Genomic DNA, 18658 nt, shown 5'->3' on the forward strand with positions numbered 1-18658 from the left:
TCATTTTCTTTTCTCATCTTGCCTGGCACTCTTCAAAAATAGCCTCTTAAGATATGAAATTTATCTTTATTCTTCTAAAAAAAAATATCCTCCTAACTTTCTGGATGGACCCTTATAACGCTCCAATGATACTTTAGAGTTGGTGTACTCAAATTCTTGCTGATTTCCAGGATGGGTCTTAAATCACACATTATATACCCCTATCCCTCACTATCTGCTTTGGATTTACAGTCCCAGTTAAAGTTACATCTGTGAAGGAAGATGACATGAGCAAGCATCTTGCTGCTCTCTATCGTTTTAAAATACCAAATCAATTTAAGGGCTTAACTTATTGTTATAGTTTATATTGAACCTCCTGAATCAGTTCATTGAATTTTAGCTGCAGCTATATAAAATTCTATACAGTGAAATTATTTGGCCATACTGTGAATGGCTATGCCATGATCCATCAATGCCACTAACTGCCAGCAATAAAGAAATCCCCCTTTATTCTCCATTCATTTTGGAGAATTTCTAAAACTATTATTGAACACCAGGAGTATATTTTACTAGGCTTTTTTTTTTTTTTTTCTTTTACAGAGCATGTTGATGATATTTACCTGAAATGCACTTCACTATTGAGTGGCTTCAGTAGCTGTCAGAAAGAGACACTGGGAATACCCAAGGAAACGCAGACTGGTAAGGTTTAGTAGTGAGCAAGATAATGGAAACATTTATAAGGGAGAAGATTACAATTCAGTTAGAGATGTGATTTAGTAAGGAGAAAGCTGCATAGTTCTGTTAAAAGAAGATCATGTATGACAAATGTATTAGGGTCATTTCAATGCACTGCTGAATTGATAAAGACGAAATCGTTGACATAATTCATCCAGATTTCAGGAAAGTATTTGTTACAGACTGTACAGGAGATCGATTTACAAGGTCAGAAAGCAGAGCATAGGAGACAACTCCTGAAATGGAATACAAATTGGTTTAGGCACAAGAAACAGATGGTGTCAGTAAAATGAAACAATTCAGGGTGCAGCGAGGTACGGATATGCCTGAACACGAATACTGAGTACCACAGGATGCGGGTCCCAAATCATTTGTTGCGCTAGGGATGTGGACGTGGGTAGGTCTTCATAGCTTTGGAATGACAAGAGCCGCAAACCCTTTGGGGTGATTGATTTGAAAACAACCACAAAAATGCAAATCGTTGTGGAGAAATCCATGCAGTAAATGCACTTCTGAAGTCCTCTACAGACAGCTGAAAAATGCCTAAAATTCACAGGTGATTAACCACTTCTACCTGCTTTTTAACACCATCTGTGCACCTTGTTAAATACCAAATTGAAACAGATACATTTTCCTGGTGTGTCAGAATCAGCGCAACCACTGAAGTTGAGAAAAAATGACATTGTGCTGTTAGCGAAATGCACAAACAGTGTAGAATTTGAGGGCCCTCTGCACTCTCCATCAGCAACATCTCTAAGGAAGTGCCTTAGCCAGGCTTTGACTTTTTTCTTACTGTGTGGATTTTTTTCTCTTTATTTTAGGAACAGACTGAGAATGGTCTAGAACTGAGAACGGCCTAGAGCAAGCACTGCAAGCTCATTGGGGGCCCTAATAACTGAAAATATTCCTCCAAAGACTCATTCTTCAAGTATGTGAGCTGTCTGCTGTCCTGCTAAAACACAAACAACAACAAGGGGCTGCATTATTTAGTACACTTCTTTAGGCAATAGTACTATTGCTCCTTTTAATGCAAAAATGCTAGATGTCTTAAAGTTTGGGTGGGAATTTTGCTCCTCATAGCATTTGAAGTTTCATGATGGGTCTCTCCCTATCTTGTAGCCCTAAATTTGACTGGTGTGGCTCTCTAGGCCCTACCTCCACTTGTGAAAGCACCAGTTAATTCTATTTATACCGGCCTTTAAATCTATGCATTTCCGTAAAGTCAAATACTTCTAGTTATCAAGAATCTTGAGCTAAATCTTTTAAGTAGACTATGGAGAAAAAAATTAGGGCCTGACCTGTTGAGCAGAGGTCTGTGTGTCTTTGGCTCCTTATCTCTGCATAGAGCTAACAGCACCAAATTGCTAATACAGACACTCAAAGCCACCCCTTGTGCCCTGTTGGCAGCTTTTGGGAACCTTACTTGCAAAAGAAGGCAGATATATAACAGATGGCTAAAGAAAGTACCACAGATCTGCACAGCATATGCAAATTATTTCAAATCCATTTTCATTTATTTTGGTATGCTTGGCTTAAAATTATGATTCAGTAGCTGTGTCATAACTCATATTTGTCCCTCCAAGCTGCCTCTGGAGGACAAGGCAATGGCCAGGGAGAGTCCCCACTTCAGGCTGCGATTTCTGTCTGCTGCTGAACACAAGACAGATCCATCAGCCCTGATCTTACATAGTTTTATGGGGTGCTGCTTGGTACTAACTACTTGGTGCCTCCACCATTTGTCAGAGTGGAAAAAAATAAAAATACAGTCCACATATGACCTCTCACTAGGACCAGGAGATTAAATTTTGAATTGATTCGGTGACCAAAAAGCATGAAGAAAAAGAACTTTTATTGGTGAAAGAAAGGAGATCATTTAGAAAACAAACAGTTAGGAGCCAAAAGAAAAAGGTATGAAATTCAAAGGTAAAACAAGCACCAATGAAGAAATTAAAGGCTACTTTCACTGAAATAATAATTTCCTCTCTGATAATTTAATAGGATCATAATCTCATTAGTAAAATATAAACACCAAGTGAAATTCTGGAATAACTTGGTACCTTTTACATAATCCCTGCCTCTTGTCCAGAATAGTTTGAGGGGAACTGTATGCTTAAAAAGAGCTTGTAAGCACCCTGGTTCTACTAGGTGTAAGAACAAACTTTATAACATTGAGCAATTAGAAATCACCCACAAAATGAAGCAGGTCTTAGTCTGGTGCTTTGATTCTGCATGACCAACACAAGAAAGCAGTGGGGGAAAAGACAAGTGGGAGCATCCACTCCCATGGGTATTGTGACACAGGAATTATAGGGTTCATTTTCTTTCCACCTGATTCAAACCTGGAGCATAAAAACAGAGCCCTTAATTTCTTGTTAAAGCTCTTGCATTTTTGTAAGTAAATATTTATGTGAAGAGAAGGAGGTTATTTCCATACAGTTATGGTCTTATCTGGAACATAACCCAAGATTCAGCTCTTTGTTCTGCTTAACATTTACCTGTTTTCACCAGCTGGAAAAGCTTCTTGGGAGATACAAAACAAACTTCCCTTAGAACAGACTGAAAGAGAAGAAGCTCCAGAGGTCTGCAAAATTTGAACACAAAACATGCAAATTTCAGCTTAGCGACTCTGTAGGGTGCTATTGCTCATCCAAAGACATGGTATAGGTTTGATGTGAAATTCCTCATGACTCCATAAAAGCTGCATACCAAAACTGATATGTATTGTTTTTCTTCCAGACAGACATTTTCAAATGGAGAATTATTTTGCTGTGACATTCTTAACAACTCCTGTTTCAATTTTATGCTTGTGTCCTCTGTCAGTGAGCCTTCTTTATTTCCTCCAAATTGACTAGGAAGGGCAGGCTCTCCACCTCCTTTGCTTACAGTCTGCTGAGTACTGACCACATACGGAAAGTGAGGGTCTTTGCACCAAAGAATCTGGTGTGGTCACAGCAATAAATGTCTCTGAAACGGTCAGACAGCTTTCTAGGATTTGATATACTCTGCCAGCTGAAAAATGAACTTGCAAGTCTGAAAAGTCACTCATATGTCAGATCTGATGACAGTACTAGGTCACTCTTCAATTTCATAGTAAGAGACAGTAGGCTCAATTCCCTACCTGGACTTCTCAGTGAAATGAACTATTTCTTATATATATTTTTTAACACACTTAGGCAAACATAAAATGCAGTACACGTTTCCTCAGAACCCGTCGGTTGTGCCTGTCTGAATCACTTGACAAAATATTTTCTCTGATCTTATATTGCATTTCTAGTCCCATCAGTAGCAAGGTATTTTAAGGGAAATAATAACAATGCAGAAGGAGGGCAGTGAGAGACTCTTGACAGGAGGAGTTTGATGCTTCTGGGAAAACAGAATCCATTTACACGAAGTCTATATTCAGTTATAATGACGAGGCCTTGCAAGAGGCTCTGAGATTTTATACTTTTTTTCTTTACTTTCATATTCTAGTTCCTACTAAATTTTCCTTATTCTTATGTCAAGGGGAAGAAGGACCGTGAATTCTGATGGCAAAAATAAAGTAACATACTCATAATCCTTACACAGTTATTTGCTATCACTAGTATAACAATCAATTAATTTATTAATCAATTTTACACATGCTCTGAACTTGGAGCCTTCTTGGCTGAGTTGGATTCGAACTCTTCCCCAGCGTCTTCCAGATGCTCATCCACAGCCTGGTGGGTGGTGTTCCTGAGGGGTTTCAATGAAGTCCGTGTCAGGCTGAGTACTGAGCAGGTCTGTGCGTTTACTGAAAACGTCTAGGGGACAGTGAGCTGCTCAAACACCTATGCCCACAGTCCTACCCATTTTCTGAGCCTTTCAGATGTAGTTAGATAGGAAGCAGCCAACGAGCTTTTTTTCAAGGAAATCTTCTGTACTACTCCAGGTTCAGATTTCTTTGACAGAAGCGTGCCTAAGAGTTAGACATTGCAACATCACAGGACCTTGGAGAAAGGAGCCTTCAAAACAATTGTTCAAAGAACTTCCATATGAAGTTATATATGGCATATTACTCCTATAAAATCTACACAAGAGAATACAATTTGGATTCTGAATCACTCAGAAAAACTCAGTTAGGATTGTTCTATTGCTCATGTGTGTTCAGTGGTTTTCAGAATCAGCTTGTTTTCCAACTTGCTGTCTCTTCTCTGTCCCACCACCTTCTGGCTTTTCCCTTGATTTTTTTTCAGTGAATATCCCACCCAATACCTGCACTCCTCCCTCTTGGCTGCTGCTTCCTTTGGTCAGATCTCCCTGCCTAGCCCCTTCCCAGAGCCATCCTGCACACAGTCAGCTCCTGTCTCTTCCCCCAAATTCTCTTGTTCTCTCTCTGGAGCAGGCAACCACTACTAGACTCCAGTATCCAGTCACTCCAGCTAGCAGTCATGAAACAACTGAAAGATAAAGGGAAAAAAAATCATAAGAAAGAGACTCTCCAATTTTAATGTTAATGCAGCCCCTAAAACACAAAGGGATGTAATATACTGAAGGTCCAAAACTGTTGAGGAGAACAAAGAAACACCGTTGCTTTAAAAATCTTTGTTGTTTGCCTAAGATGTGTCCTTCATGGACTTGACTGGGCACAAAAGGATTCAAGGTAAATGAATAACTGCTAAACTGCTTCTGATCTGCAGATCATATTGTCCTGCTGACAGATCATGCATGTGAAGCAGAGGAGCTGATACAGGATAGTGAAACCAGCAATGAACCTGAGAAAATTGAGAAGGCACAGCTGGAATATAAATGGACAAAAAACAGCCTCTGATGAGGAAAGGAAAAAATTGAAGTAAAGAAAACAACATAAATGCTAAAGATGGTAACACCACCCACAAACATAGGATGCTTCCTCCAAAACACACAAATGAGGGTTTTAGTGTGTATTTATCTAGCATCAGACTAAAAAGAATATGAAACAGACGAATGCTGCTATAAACTACCAAAGGTACTAAAATATCTGTTTTATCTGTGATGGGTTAGATCCTTACTCAGAGGTATTTAAACTCTGATTAAATGGAACCCTGAAACATCTGTGGAGAGTCAGATTGACTCATCCTTCAGGGGACAAGTAGTACATGTTTTCATTACATTTCAATTATGTAGCCTGTCCAGATCTTAAGGATTTACACTGTTTTTTTAATCATATATTTCTTTAGAGTTGGACACGGAAGTAATGGTCATGTTAATGGGGTAGATAAATGACAAAAAAAAAGCAGCAAAATTGGAAGTGATCCATTCATTGGCTTATGAATGGTAAAAAACAAACAAATGAACAAACCAACCAACCACGCACACACAAAATAAAACAAGGTTGTTTTCTCTCTTAATGGCTGACAAAGGCACTGATTACTGAAAGCTGTGTTTTAAAACTGTTGATTAAATCTCCTGTATGTGAAAGCTGTAGGTTCAATCTCCTACCTAAGTAGTTGCATAAAAGAGCTTGAGCACCTCAGACCTGATTCTGAATGTGTAATTTGTCCTAGAGGAAAAAAAAAAAAAAAAGTTTTTAGAAAGTCCAGAGCCTTAGAGCCTTCTGAACAAAACATAGAAAATGTTTAGAGAAATGGAGGGCAATCTGGTGAAAAGGCAAATGAACTCAAGATACCAAGGAAGTCTGATCACAAAGCAGAATTGCAGAGAAGAGAGATGAAGCACTAAAACCAGGTAAGTTTATCTAGTGAATACATGGAGAAGGAACGCAAAGAAGATTATAGATCTAGTGACAAAGATAACAGGATGTTAACTGAAGAGGAAGGTTGAGAGTTGACTTCTTTTTATCTGACATTCAGTGACAACACCATACTATTCTGATGTTGGCAAGGTGATGGTGCTAAAGCAGTACCTGCAGCAGGTAGGAGAAGAACCAAGTCATGTTAGTTTTGCAAGGCAAGTGGCAGACTGGGCTCCTGAAATCTGCGATTCTGCTTCCTGGTTATATTTATGTTTGAAACTTTTGCTTTTCTTGGGCAATACAATGGCTCCTCTCTTCAGTTTCTTACTTATAAAATGGGGCTGACTACTTATTTTCAGTCACCTTTTTGTTTTGTTTGTGTGAGTTAAGGTAGGAAGGATATGTCTCAGCATGTCTGCCTAGAGCCCAGCAGAGTAACCTGGTCCTGGCCAGGTCCATTCCATAGCAGCATTGCCGTAACCACTGGTAAGTAAGACAGAGAGGATCAGGAAAGCTGAAGAAGTTGCCAAAAGGCTTCTATCAGGCGCTAGAAGTGGTTATTTAAAAATACATATTTGGATTCTTTTATTTCCTTTCTGATCCCATCAAGCATACTCAAAGCATACTTCAGCTTAATTTTTATTTATTCCCCCGAATCTTTCTTGTACTTCAAAAGAAATTGGTTATTCTCATCCAAGAGCTCGGGCTTTCTGAAAAACACTAGCTCTCATCAGACCTTTGATAAAATCGAAAGAGCTGGAAACATTTAGAGTTCCTTTTGTTTTAATAACCTCTCTTTCATGAATATTTTCTTCTCATTTGAATAATTATCATCAATAAAAGTGAAAACTTTGTTTGTTGGAACTGTAAGCAGCTTTGGGATTAAAATGAGTGACATCCTTCAAAAAATGAGGGCTATTAGAGAGCTCTGCTTGTAAAAAAAGATAACTCTTTCTGCAAGAGCATTCTGAGCCTAGAGTACTCCAAGACCAATAAAACAGATGAGAGAAATTCTGCAAATGAGAAGAAAAACTGGGAAATAGATTGTCTGGTTCATCTATGCTAGCAGTGGTATGGGTTTAACTATTAGAATACTGTGAAAATGATGGGGTTTCTAATATTATTAATATATATTTTTTTTTTTTAACAAGAGGGTTTAAATTGTAGTTCTCTTTCAGGCAATTTTTATTATTTGCCATTTGCCGGGCAAACTTTTTTTTTTCCAACTGTTTGTTGAGAAGCCTGAGAGGATGTGCAAGACTGTGATATATTGCACACATGACAACATAAACCACAGAAAAATATGAACAGAGAGGAAAGATAAATGCACCCTCTACAACACTAAAGTTACAGGGTGCTGAGCTGAGGAACAGCTAATTTAGAAGAAAATGGGCTATAATTTGGAGAAAATGTCTAAGTTTGATTTATAATTTGCAGGTAAAATGTATGAACTCTGCATATACCCTGTCAAACTACAGTTGCATATGCTGCTCTTTTGGTCTATTTTTTTCTTATACACAGATAGCCCTGGATATCTATCAACTTGATAACCTTAATTTAAAGAGAGTACCTGTTGGATTTATATGTGACCTAGCTTTCTTCCCATATAAACTGATAATTAAGCACTTGGAATAGAAAAATATCAGGTACAGAGGAGGGCCACGAGGATGATCAGAGGGCTAGAGCACCTCTACCATGAAGACAGGCTGAAAGAGTTGGGGTTGTTCAGCCTGGAGAAGAGAAGGCTCTGGGGAGATATTTTAGCAGTCTTCCAGTATTTGAAGAGGACCTACAGGAAAGATGGGGAGGGACTCTGTCAAGGGCTGTAGTGATAGCACAAGGGGTAATAGCTTTAAGCTAAAAGAGGGTAGGTTTAGATTAGATATATGGAAGAAGTTCTTCACTTTGAGGGTGGTGAAGCATGGGAACAGGCTTCCCAGAGAAGCTGTGGATGCCCCATCCCTGGCAGTGTTCAAGGCCAGGCTGGATGGGGCTTTGGGCAACCTGGTCTGGTGGGAGGTGTCCTGGCCCATGGCAGGAGGGTTGGAGCTGGGCGATCTTTAAGGTCTCTTCCAACCCCAACCGTTCCTTGATTCTATGATGCTTGCCTAGTTTGGTCTTAGGTGAAGGTCTTGGTCCACCTTCACCATCGTTGTACCTGTATTTTCCAATTTAGACATTTGTGAGGTGGTTGTGCCTCAGGTGGATATTGTCTGTGAGGATGTGCTGTGCTGCAGCTGTGGCCACAGCACTGCACAGGGTACGGCTGAGCACGGAGGTGTGCAGGAGGGTGTGCGGCATCGTATGGGTATCACGCTTGGGATTTGGTGCCGATGGATCAGTCTGCAGTAGTGGGGATAAAAACAAGACAGACCAAACCCTGGGGCAGCACACCGAGCGACGCACAGATCTGTGCCCCAAATGGGTGTTTCAGCACCATGCTGTGAGAACACGGCTCCCTACCTCACTTTTTTTTCTTTGTGTGTCTGACTTTATGTATACAATGAGCGTGTGGACAATTCACGGGGGGCTGTTTGCACACATGTAACATTAAAATCCCTACAGACCCTGATGCCCATCCCTTTATTCACGGTGCTGTGCGGGCACCCCCGGCTGCCCAGTGCCGGGGTCAGCAGCGTTGTTTATGAGGAAGCTGTGCTTAGGCGGAGGATGTTACTCGGAGGGGGGTGTAAGGATGCGAGAAACACCTCCGGGGTGCCACCAGCGTGCAAGCCTGGCTGTGCCACGACCCGGGCGGGCCCTGCGGGAGCACCACAGCCGCGGGGAGGCGGCCCCGGAGCCCCGCTGAGCCCCGGCGGCCGCGGCCAGGCCCGAGCAGGCCGGCGCCAGGCCCCGCCTCTCCCCGCAGGCTGCTCGGCGGCGGGCCGGGCCGGGCGGAGCCGGCGGCCGGAGCCATGAGCGCCCAGCGCAGCGAGAGCGACTGGCAGGGGCTGGTGAGCGAGGTGAGCCGGCCGGGCAGGGCCGGGGGGCAGGCGGGGAGCCCGGCCTGATGCCCGCCGGGAGCCTGATGCCCGCAGGGCGGCCGCCGTGCCCCGGGCTGCGGGCGGGAGGTGGCCCCTGGGGGCGAGACCCCCGGCGGGTGTGCTGAGGGGAGGCCGGCAGCGAGGCTGAGGGCCCCACAAGGCGGCCCCAAAATTGGCCCCACAAGGCGGCTGCAGCGCGGCTCGCCCGCCTGGCGCACCTGACCCCAGAGCGGGGCGGGTGGGTGCGTTTGTCACTGGGGTGCTGCGGGGACCGGGGGCTTCCGCAGGAGAGGGGAGGGCTTTCAGAAAATAAAATTGTAAAATGTATCCACTGTGTCCGTGCTAAAAGCCCCGTAGTGAATTACACAGGTGAATTCCTCCGATTTCAGGAGGGCTTTGCCTCCGCTGCGTTGCCTGAGCGTGGCCTCAGGCCCTCAGCTCTCAGAAGTTCTGCATCCAGAACGAACTGGAGCCTTTCCATGCACATGGTACTTTGAAACACACAAAACAACCCAGAAAAAAAAAAAAAAAAAAAGAAAGAAAAAAAAATGAAAAGCACACTGCCAGTGTCCTGCTTGTGCAGTGTTGCACCTGGCATCTCATCTCCCAAAGGGGAGTTCTGCGTGTGGGCGGGGTAGTGTTACGGTGTTACGTGGCAGGAAAGGGTAGGGAAACAGAGACAATTCACAAGGTGCACTCAAGGGAAATGTCCCTGATCTTGGCTTTAAAAAGTCATTCATCTAGGGTTCCTGTATAACTTTCTGACCTTTGATATGATTTAACCTAAATAAAGGCTCGATCTTGAACACTTTCTGGTTTAGGGATTTCTTGATTGTATTGAAGTTTAATGGCTGCTCAGCTACATTCTTGCAAATACTTATAAATAATTATTTTCAGGAACAACTAGAGGTATAGTGATTTATGTTCCATTTTTTCTTCCTTTCTCCATGTTCCCACAGCAGGTGTGCAGCCTGTTATACTGTGTGAAGTCTGTAGCATGAGCTGCCAGGGCTTCCCTCTTCTTCTTTCCTCTTCCTTTGGCTGGTGTGATTAACTTTGTGCAACTTAGCAGTTACCTTCACAGTAGTAGGTCTCAGAAAGTGGCTCTAACTTCTGAAGTAACTTTTGTTTTTACAGTTTATTGTATTCCTCAGCATGCAATTTCAGGAAAAGGTATAGAGCTTATCTGGGCCTCTCAGTTTCAGTGTCTGCTAGGTAATTTATGTTTTGTTCCCTACACATTCAGTAAACATTTTGAAGTGCTGTCAAAGCAGAAGACTTAACATAGGCAGGAAGAGACTTCATAAATCCAAATAAACACTCTCACATTGTGGATGCTGAACAGGTGAAATGCAGAATGGGGTTCAAATTCTTGACCTAAAAGAGCAGAAGCCAGTGGATTCAAATCAGTGGTCACATACTTGTCACCTTTCAAATATGGAGAATTGAGTGTATGGAAATGAATTTCCATTTCCTATTGAAATACCTGTCAAAGCAGCTGTAATATGTTTAAGTCTGGTATTGCAGGTGTTAGGATGAGTGGTAATATGTATTTTTGTCCTTATATATATACATATACAAATACTTGTACACACAGCTGTATATTTTCTTTTAGTTGGGTTTTTCATTCTTCATTAAAAAAAAAACAAACACATTGATTTGTTCTTTTTACTCTTTTTTCCTGTTTTCTACTTCAGTGCCTTTTGCTCTGTACCCTTTCACGTCTCTTTCTCTGCTTTTATTATGCTCATCATCAGATTCTTGCATGTTGTTTTGCTTATGTATGATTTCCACTCATCCCACAGTCTTTCAGGCTTTGAGTGCACCTGGTACTCTCCGCAGTCTTTGTGCCATGTGTACCGTGTACTAACTCTGAACAGAGTTATGTAGAAGGTAATACTGCAACAAAGCCAACTTTGTAAATATTTGAGAGCAGAAGGAGTCATTATTTCCACTGATAATCTTGCAAACTGAACAAGCTTCAGGATTGAGAATCCACATAAATTTTGTCCATTCTTGTGATGAGCTCAAGTATCTGTCTTGGATGAGTATATATAAAAAGTGAAGTACTCTGTTGGATTACTACATAATTTTTGCTTGGGGTCTAGATTTTTATCTTACATTTACATCACTGCATAGTCCCTAGCTATGATATTTAAAAGCCAGTGTAAGGCAGTAGGATATTAACTGTTATTAACTAACTAGCTATTAACTGTTTGTTTGACGTGAATGAAACCGAGCCATGGCAAGAACTTCCTTAGGCCACCACCGAGATGGTGGCCTAAATCCTTCAGAAACAAATGGTTTTGTAAGTCTCAAAATACTATCCCAAGAGTAGGGCCCATCCATTTGAATGTGTTTTTTAAAATAATAAACAAAAAAAAGATAAAATCCTTGATGCAAACAAGATACCTCTCCCACCTGGAAGAGGACGAAAAAAGGACAATGTGACAGATATTAGCTGCTTTGCTATGTGTACTGCTAGAAAGAAAATATTATAAGGTGGTTGTGTGGCACTCTTCACTGAAGAGAAGAGAATTATTGAAAATAATTTTGTCACCAAAATTTTGGCTATAGAGTTTTGTTTGTTTGCTTTTAAGTGTTTATAAATGTCAGTACACATATTTACTTTTTAGCCTGACTTGCTTATTTATGGCTATGCTAAGCTGTGAATTTATACAACTGGTGTGAGTCAATTCCTTCCTGGCTCCATTTTCTTGCCTGTGTGGAAGAGATGAAATGTAACTAAATGCCATTAATAGGAATGAAAACTACGATATGTGAGTGTTGTTTGAGGGTAGTTGAGGTAGTTCTGTTTTGAGAGGTTGTAGAAGCTTCCAGTTCTGTGTTTTCTGTTCTAGAGAAAGGTGTGATTTCAGTTTTTGCCTGAATTCTGTATAATCCCCCTTGGAATCCTATGACCTAAGGATGGTGATAGAACTAGTGACTGGGAAATGAGTAAGTGGCAGCATGATCCTGGGGTGGTAGGCTGAGTTGAACAGCACCAGAAGATCATGTGTGGTAGGGAAAAAACACTTTTGCATGGTGTGCAAGACCACCTCCGTCCTTGCTTTAGGGAGACGACTTCTATGAGTTCAGTCTCCTTTCTACTGAAGTCAGTGACTGTTCTTCCATTAACTTCGCTGGGAGTTGGCACCGGCCCTAATTTAATACTGCTTGGAGAACGTGTACTTCTGGCAGTGTTTTCCACTGGAAGCAGGAAGGTTTCCTAGGAAACCCATAGACTAGAGTGGCTGTCCTCCGTTCTTTCTGCTGGCTTCTCCCTCGGATTTGGCAATTTTTAGAATTAAATCCAATGTCAAAACGCTTCACTTTCCTTGTCACCTCCCACATAATGTAGCATTTACTGTATGCTATTTGCAGCTACTCATATATGACTGTGTTTCCTAAAATTACTTTCAAGAAATTTAGTCTCCATTTAATTTGTTATTCTCAGGAGGCTATTTCTTGATTATTAACTGTGTGTGGTCTTGGGCACTGTAGGGAGAAATGATATGGATGTGCTCTCAAGCTCCCTTCCATAGTAATTGGCAAGTTAAAACTTGGAGAAAGAGTTTGGGGGGATGATTTATCTAACGTGCAGCTATTGAGCAGTAGTTCTAGCTGAATTAACCACATGCTCCAGACATGAATTGTGAATAAAATGAGAATGAGAAACCTAACCTGTTTGTAATTGGCAGAACACACCTTTGCCATTGGTTGTACATTTTTTTAATATGAACTTTAGAGAAAAGGAAGGAAAATTACTGAGATTTTCATGATTACAGCGTATCTGAATTTTCAAACAAGGTAAGAAATGTAATTAACCAAGCCTATCTGAGGGGACCATGCAGGGTTTGAGACCACTTGTCCCAGGGTTTTTCAAAATACAGGCAAATGCCAGCGACTGTAGGCAAGAACAAAGTGGAGTGGGTGCTCTGAGTTCCCTGGGTGACTGTTGGCATTATAATGGCTTTGTCATTTGGAAAAGGGAGTGGGAGTGCTAAAGGAGCTGATGCTGTGACTTACTGCTCTCCAAAGTTCTTGGAAACTATGGGAGAGGCGCCAGAGACCTGCATGCTGGACTTCTAGGCAACAAAACAAGCATTTGCTTCTCATGTGTCCATGTTGCAGATTGGAGTATGATAGCCACAAGGATGTTGAGGAACAGACACGCAGAAATCAGTAACGTAAATCTAGTGTATGAACTTAAGGGCTGGGCCACACTGTGAAATAGTTCTGAATTATCAAATCAGTTGGCTTGGTGGTGAATCTTAAATAATCAGTGAAGATGTTGTGGTGTAATATTGGCACCAGGACAAGTTCTAGGGGAGCAGCTTATATTTATTTCAGTGAGTGATGCCATCCTGGTTTGTGTTTTAACAGATAAGGAGTAGTGAGTGAAGGAAACACTGGGCTGTAGAAAAGGCAGAGTTGGTGCTATGTGGGAAAACCAAAGAAATGGAATTGTTTCAGAATTCATTTGAGATAAAACATGAGATGGCATGCAAATGGCCAGTAATTGTATATCACTCTGGGTTTGAGTGCTTGCCTCTTCCAGATAAATTGAAGACTTAAACCTGAAGTCAAGGGAAGCAACGTCACTGAAACGTGGTCAGCAAAGACCCCAAATGGTGACATTGTAATGCATTTTGAAACTCTTCAGTTTATTTGCAAAATTGCCTCTGAGAGTGCAGTGAGAAGAAATTTGATGACATTTGAGGCAGTTAAAAAGTAGTAGGATCTCTTGTCCAAAAGACATTGAATCGAATTCAGTTTCTTTGAGAATGTGGTGGATGATGGGTTTCCAGGTCCACATACAGCTTGGTGGCCCGTCGTCATTTGGGAGGACACCAAGTCCTGGATTATTAACAGAATACAAGGTATGAGCCACTCTGATTTCAAAGCAGAATTTGGAGAAAATATCTTTACTTTTAGCCTCAGGAAATAAGGTATTTTCCTCCTTGGCACTGATTGCCATAAAATAGGCAAGTATAAGCCAGTAATTTGTACAAAGTTAAAATAAACTATTTTGTGATAAGAATTTGGTGTGTTTGTTGGTTTAAAAAAAGAAAGTCTAAAACCTTGACAGTGTTCCAGCTTCATCTGATTATTAGACCATGTCTGTGGCGTCGTTAATGAGATCTATCCAGATTTGTCTCTAAAAATAGCAATGGACAAATAGTAAGTGTTTGATGTAGAGGGTCACCTTGGAACAGTTCCACTTTCCTGTAATGTCAGTCTCTTTTTACTCAGTTTCACTAAAGTAGTTATCTGGCTGTAAAGCAGTTCAGGCAGTAATGTAGGGTGTCATATATATTCCTTTAATTATTATGATCTTCCTTGTAGCAATTATAATTTCCTTTATTGCAGATAACAGTGAATTGGTAGATAAAAGTCACTAGGCAGATATGAAAAGTTGTATGTAGTAGCTTTTAGATTGCAGGCATAGTAGCTGGTTCTTGTTTAACTTTGTTTTTTAAATTCAAAGATTCTTTTGAAACGTCAATTGAAAAGAAACAAAAATAATAAGAATATATCATATTCTTACAGTAGATAACAGAATCCACTTGTTTGTCTCACTGATAGGCATTATGTGAGATGTAGCCTTTTTTCTTCAAGTGCAGAGGAAGAAACCTCTGTATGAATGCCAGAAGCATCTCTTGAATAACTTTTCTCAGACTACATTGGAAATTTTTCCTTACTGCTTGTATTGCTCCAAAAAAAACCCACAAAAAACTATTAAACTCCTATGTTCCTTTGGACAGTATACCAACTTTGCTGCACTCATTTGTTCCTATATGGGAGGTTGTTGGTGGGACTCAGGTATTTTCCTGTGTATAGTCCTTTCCTGGTATACAGTGGCTAAGTAAACTTGTGGCCATTATTCATACCTTGTTTGTTTGTTTAACAATATATTGAATAAACTCGTTGAGGTGTCTCTTTGTAAAATTTGTTTTTCCTCCAAAAATGGTAATTGGAATTGGAAACATAGCTCTGCTGAATAATCAAATCCCAAAAGAATGCCGTGACTATCCTTTCTTGTACCATAAATCTGTGGAAACCAATTACTCTCCATTATTACTATTTTCATCCCATTTATTTGGGTAAGTCCACAGTTTTGTGTAGCGCCAGGTCTGCGTTTCCTGCCTGGTAAGGTGTTTTTTTTTTTTTTGTTGACTTCTTCGCAGCTTCTGGCAGCTGTGTGCCATTTTGTGGCATGGCGCCATTTTGTGGGGTGCCATTTCGCAGGCCGCCATTTTGTGGCATGGTGCCATTTTGTGGGGTGCCATTTCGCAGGCCGCCATTTTGTGGCATGGCGCCTGCCCAAGCTGCGCCCCTCCTGGGCTCAGGCGTTTCCCCCGCTCCCCTCCCACTGTGCCCCAGTGAGGCCTCGGCTCCTTCGGCTGGTGGCCAAAGTTATTTGGGTTGGTTTGAAGTGATGGGGGGTTGCTTTTACTCCGTTTTGTCTGTAATTAATGTGCCAGATCGTTTGTACTTAAAAAGAGTTCAGTGAAGGCGTGTTTTGCAATGGAATAAGGCATGAGATGAAACAGGGAAAAAAAGGAAATGGATTGTCAGAGACAAGTATTTCACTGTAAGTGAAAGAATGATTTTATCAAGTTTAGAGTAGTTTACCATGTCACTATAATCTCTTGCTGACAATATTAAAGTTTAGCTTCCGATGCCTTTCAGTGTTTTATCAGGGGACTTGACATTTGTGTAAGGTATCAGTAAAGACATAAGTACATAGGTACAGTTGCCTTTGTAAAGTTGATGCCAAGGCATCATAATCCAGTAAATTTATGGCAGGTTTTCAACTTCAGTAGTGCCAGAAATAAAATTAATCCAAGGTGGAAGTGTCCTTTTGAGAGTTCAAATCCTTCTTGGAATTGCTTTTCGCATCCCCTTCCGGCTTTTTTGCAAGTAAGCATTTACCATTTTGGGAAAATGTTGGCTGTACTACTATGCCAAACTCCCTTTTCCCTTTCTCATTTACTTGAAATTGAGGTTAACAAAGCCAGTTCCAAGCCAAGTGGTACATACAAGTGATGATTTTTGTCCCAAAGAACAGCACTGACTCGAACAGTATGGAAGTGCTGATGCTCTTGCTTTGTGCAAGAGCCCATAATGACAAAGTATTCTTGTCAGAGTACATAATGAAACTATAAATTGTTTTCATGAGTGCTGTGATATTTGATCTCTTGCGGAGCACATTGAGAAAGTATTTAGTGTCACATCTCATGTGCGTAACATCAGAAATAGATATAGATACATAGAATGAGAAGTGTCAGGTGATGGGTGAGAAGAATCTGCTGATTGAACACCACGTTAAGTGAAAAAAGTTGCTTGAAACTTCTGATAGGTAAAATTCAGCCACTGCAGGAAAGGGTGATGTCGACATTATTCTCTCTCTTCCTCTCAATAGGGAAGGGCAGCGAAGCAGATCAGACTAATGCAGAAGAGCTAAGATTTGCAAGCTGTGCTTCTCTTTGTGCATGAGCCCTGCACATAAGAGGCGGTGACAGGAGGGGAAGGCTCACTTCTGTCTTCCCTCTCCCTTCACATGCTTGCAATATTCCTGCATTTTTAACATCCTTTCGGCTCAACAAGCATGTATAGTATCACAGCACACGGAGGGACTGAAGTCATTTCTTTTGTCTGTGCCTATAGGGTATCACACTATAATTGATTCAGGTACATTTCAGTTGCCACTCACGCCACCTTTTCTACCATGACATGGCTGTCTTGCACTACCTGGGAGGGAGACTGAGCCCAGAGGATATTGCTGGCAATGGGGAGGGAAGGGAGGATGGGGTGAGAAGTGCCTGTTAGTAGCAGAGCTGTGTTGTGGAGACAACTAGAAATTTTCATACTGTTATATGAGGCAAAAGAAGAGAAATGTGAACTGATGAGTTTTCTAATGCACAGTAGTTAGGAGAGCATGTGGCCTTGCAAGTGGATTTCAAGATTCTGAAACAATACATTTCTTTTCTGTGGTTATTAACAATAAGCTAAGAAGGCTTGTGACGGAGTTTGATCCCCTGCAGAGAATCGTCTTCGCTCTTCTCAGAGAAAAGCTTGAGAGTGTTGAATCCAGCACAAATGGCTTGCTACAGTTATTTTATTTCTTTTTCCTCTTCTGCAGTATCTGGTGTGCAAGAGGAAGCTCGAAAGTAAAAAGGAGGCATTGCTAATCCTTTCCAAAGAGCTGGACACTTGTCAACAGGAAAGAGACCAGTACCAGCTCATGGCCAATCAGTTGCGGGAACGACACCAGTCTTTGAAAAAGAAGTACCGGGAGCTGATTGTAGGTTGTTCTTTACAAATGCTGTATAACTGGGGGAGAGGAATCAGCCAGAATATCAAAAGCAGTCTGTAATGCATGCTGTAGAAAACATTTAGGTACTTGTTTACAGTAGCCCTGCAGTTGTACCGTCCTGATCATATTATTACTCATTTGTTCCGCATTGATGAGGTAGTGGCTGTTATATAAGACACAGAAAGACAGTTTGTGCTCTGCGAAAATTAGTTGCAGTCATAATTCCATTTAAAAACTGACTGCAGCATTATTATTCCACAGCAACTTAATGTACCGTTATGAAAAACAATGCAAAGTAAATTTGTAATGACCTGCTGTTCCAGAAATGTAAACAAATCTTAAGCCTTAGAGAAATTTTTAACGTGGAATTAATATTACTGGTATTAATCAACATGCAGTAGTTCAGAAACAATTTTGAAAACTTTTAAGTTAAAATGCATGTTTTTTAAAATTTGATCTGCAAAGTTAATATAGATGCTGGCTTCGGAAATAAGTTGCCAATAATGTATGTCTGTTTATTTGTAGGATGGGGATCCATCCCTTCCCCCTGAAAAGAGGAAACAGGTAGGATTTATTTTTCAGTTGACATTATTATTCTGCTACGAAAGTTTTTTGCAAAACTGTGAAAATATTAACCATGAAAACTGGTAAAAAGCAAGCATTTCTGTGCACCAATATTGAATTGAGACTTCTTGTGCTTTCTTGTAAATATATTTCATTCTGAAGTATCTGAACCATCATTAATTAGAATATATGGCTATTGCTTTTATGTTCACTTAAGACTGAAATTGGTCAGTGTACAGAGACTTGAGATTCTTTATCTCGTTGTTTATCCTTCTTGTTTTGAATCCTAAAATGGATTCATGCCAGAACTTCTCATACTTCAGAAGCAGTTTGGGAATGCATTGTCTGCATCCCATAGTTGTTAATTTATTGTTGTGAGTA

General features: G+C 40.9%; 1 protein-coding gene across 3 annotated transcripts in view; it reads left to right on the forward strand.

Annotated features, from left to right (window-relative positions):
* The first annotated feature begins 9311 nt into the window (after nucleotides 1-9311).
* Nucleotides 9312-18658, forward strand: part of CCDC149 (coiled-coil domain containing 149) — a 48927-nt gene continuing 39580 nt past the window's right edge. For all 3 annotated transcript variants that reach the window (XM_032187229.1, XM_032187230.1, XM_032187231.1), the window contains exons 1-3: nucleotides 9312-9369; nucleotides 17540-17701; nucleotides 18239-18277. In XM_032187229.1, the coding sequence (XP_032043120.1) occupies nucleotides 9322-9369; nucleotides 17540-17701; nucleotides 18239-18277 (249 nt within the window). In that variant the 5' untranslated portion in view covers nucleotides 9312-9321. The remainder of the gene's footprint in view (nucleotides 9370-17539; nucleotides 17702-18238; nucleotides 18278-18658) is intronic.

This window comes from Aythya fuligula, chromosome 4, assembly GCF_009819795.1.
Source record: "Aythya fuligula isolate bAytFul2 chromosome 4, bAytFul2.pri, whole genome shotgun sequence".
Taxonomy (NCBI): Eukaryota; Metazoa; Chordata; class Aves; order Anseriformes; family Anatidae; genus Aythya; species Aythya fuligula.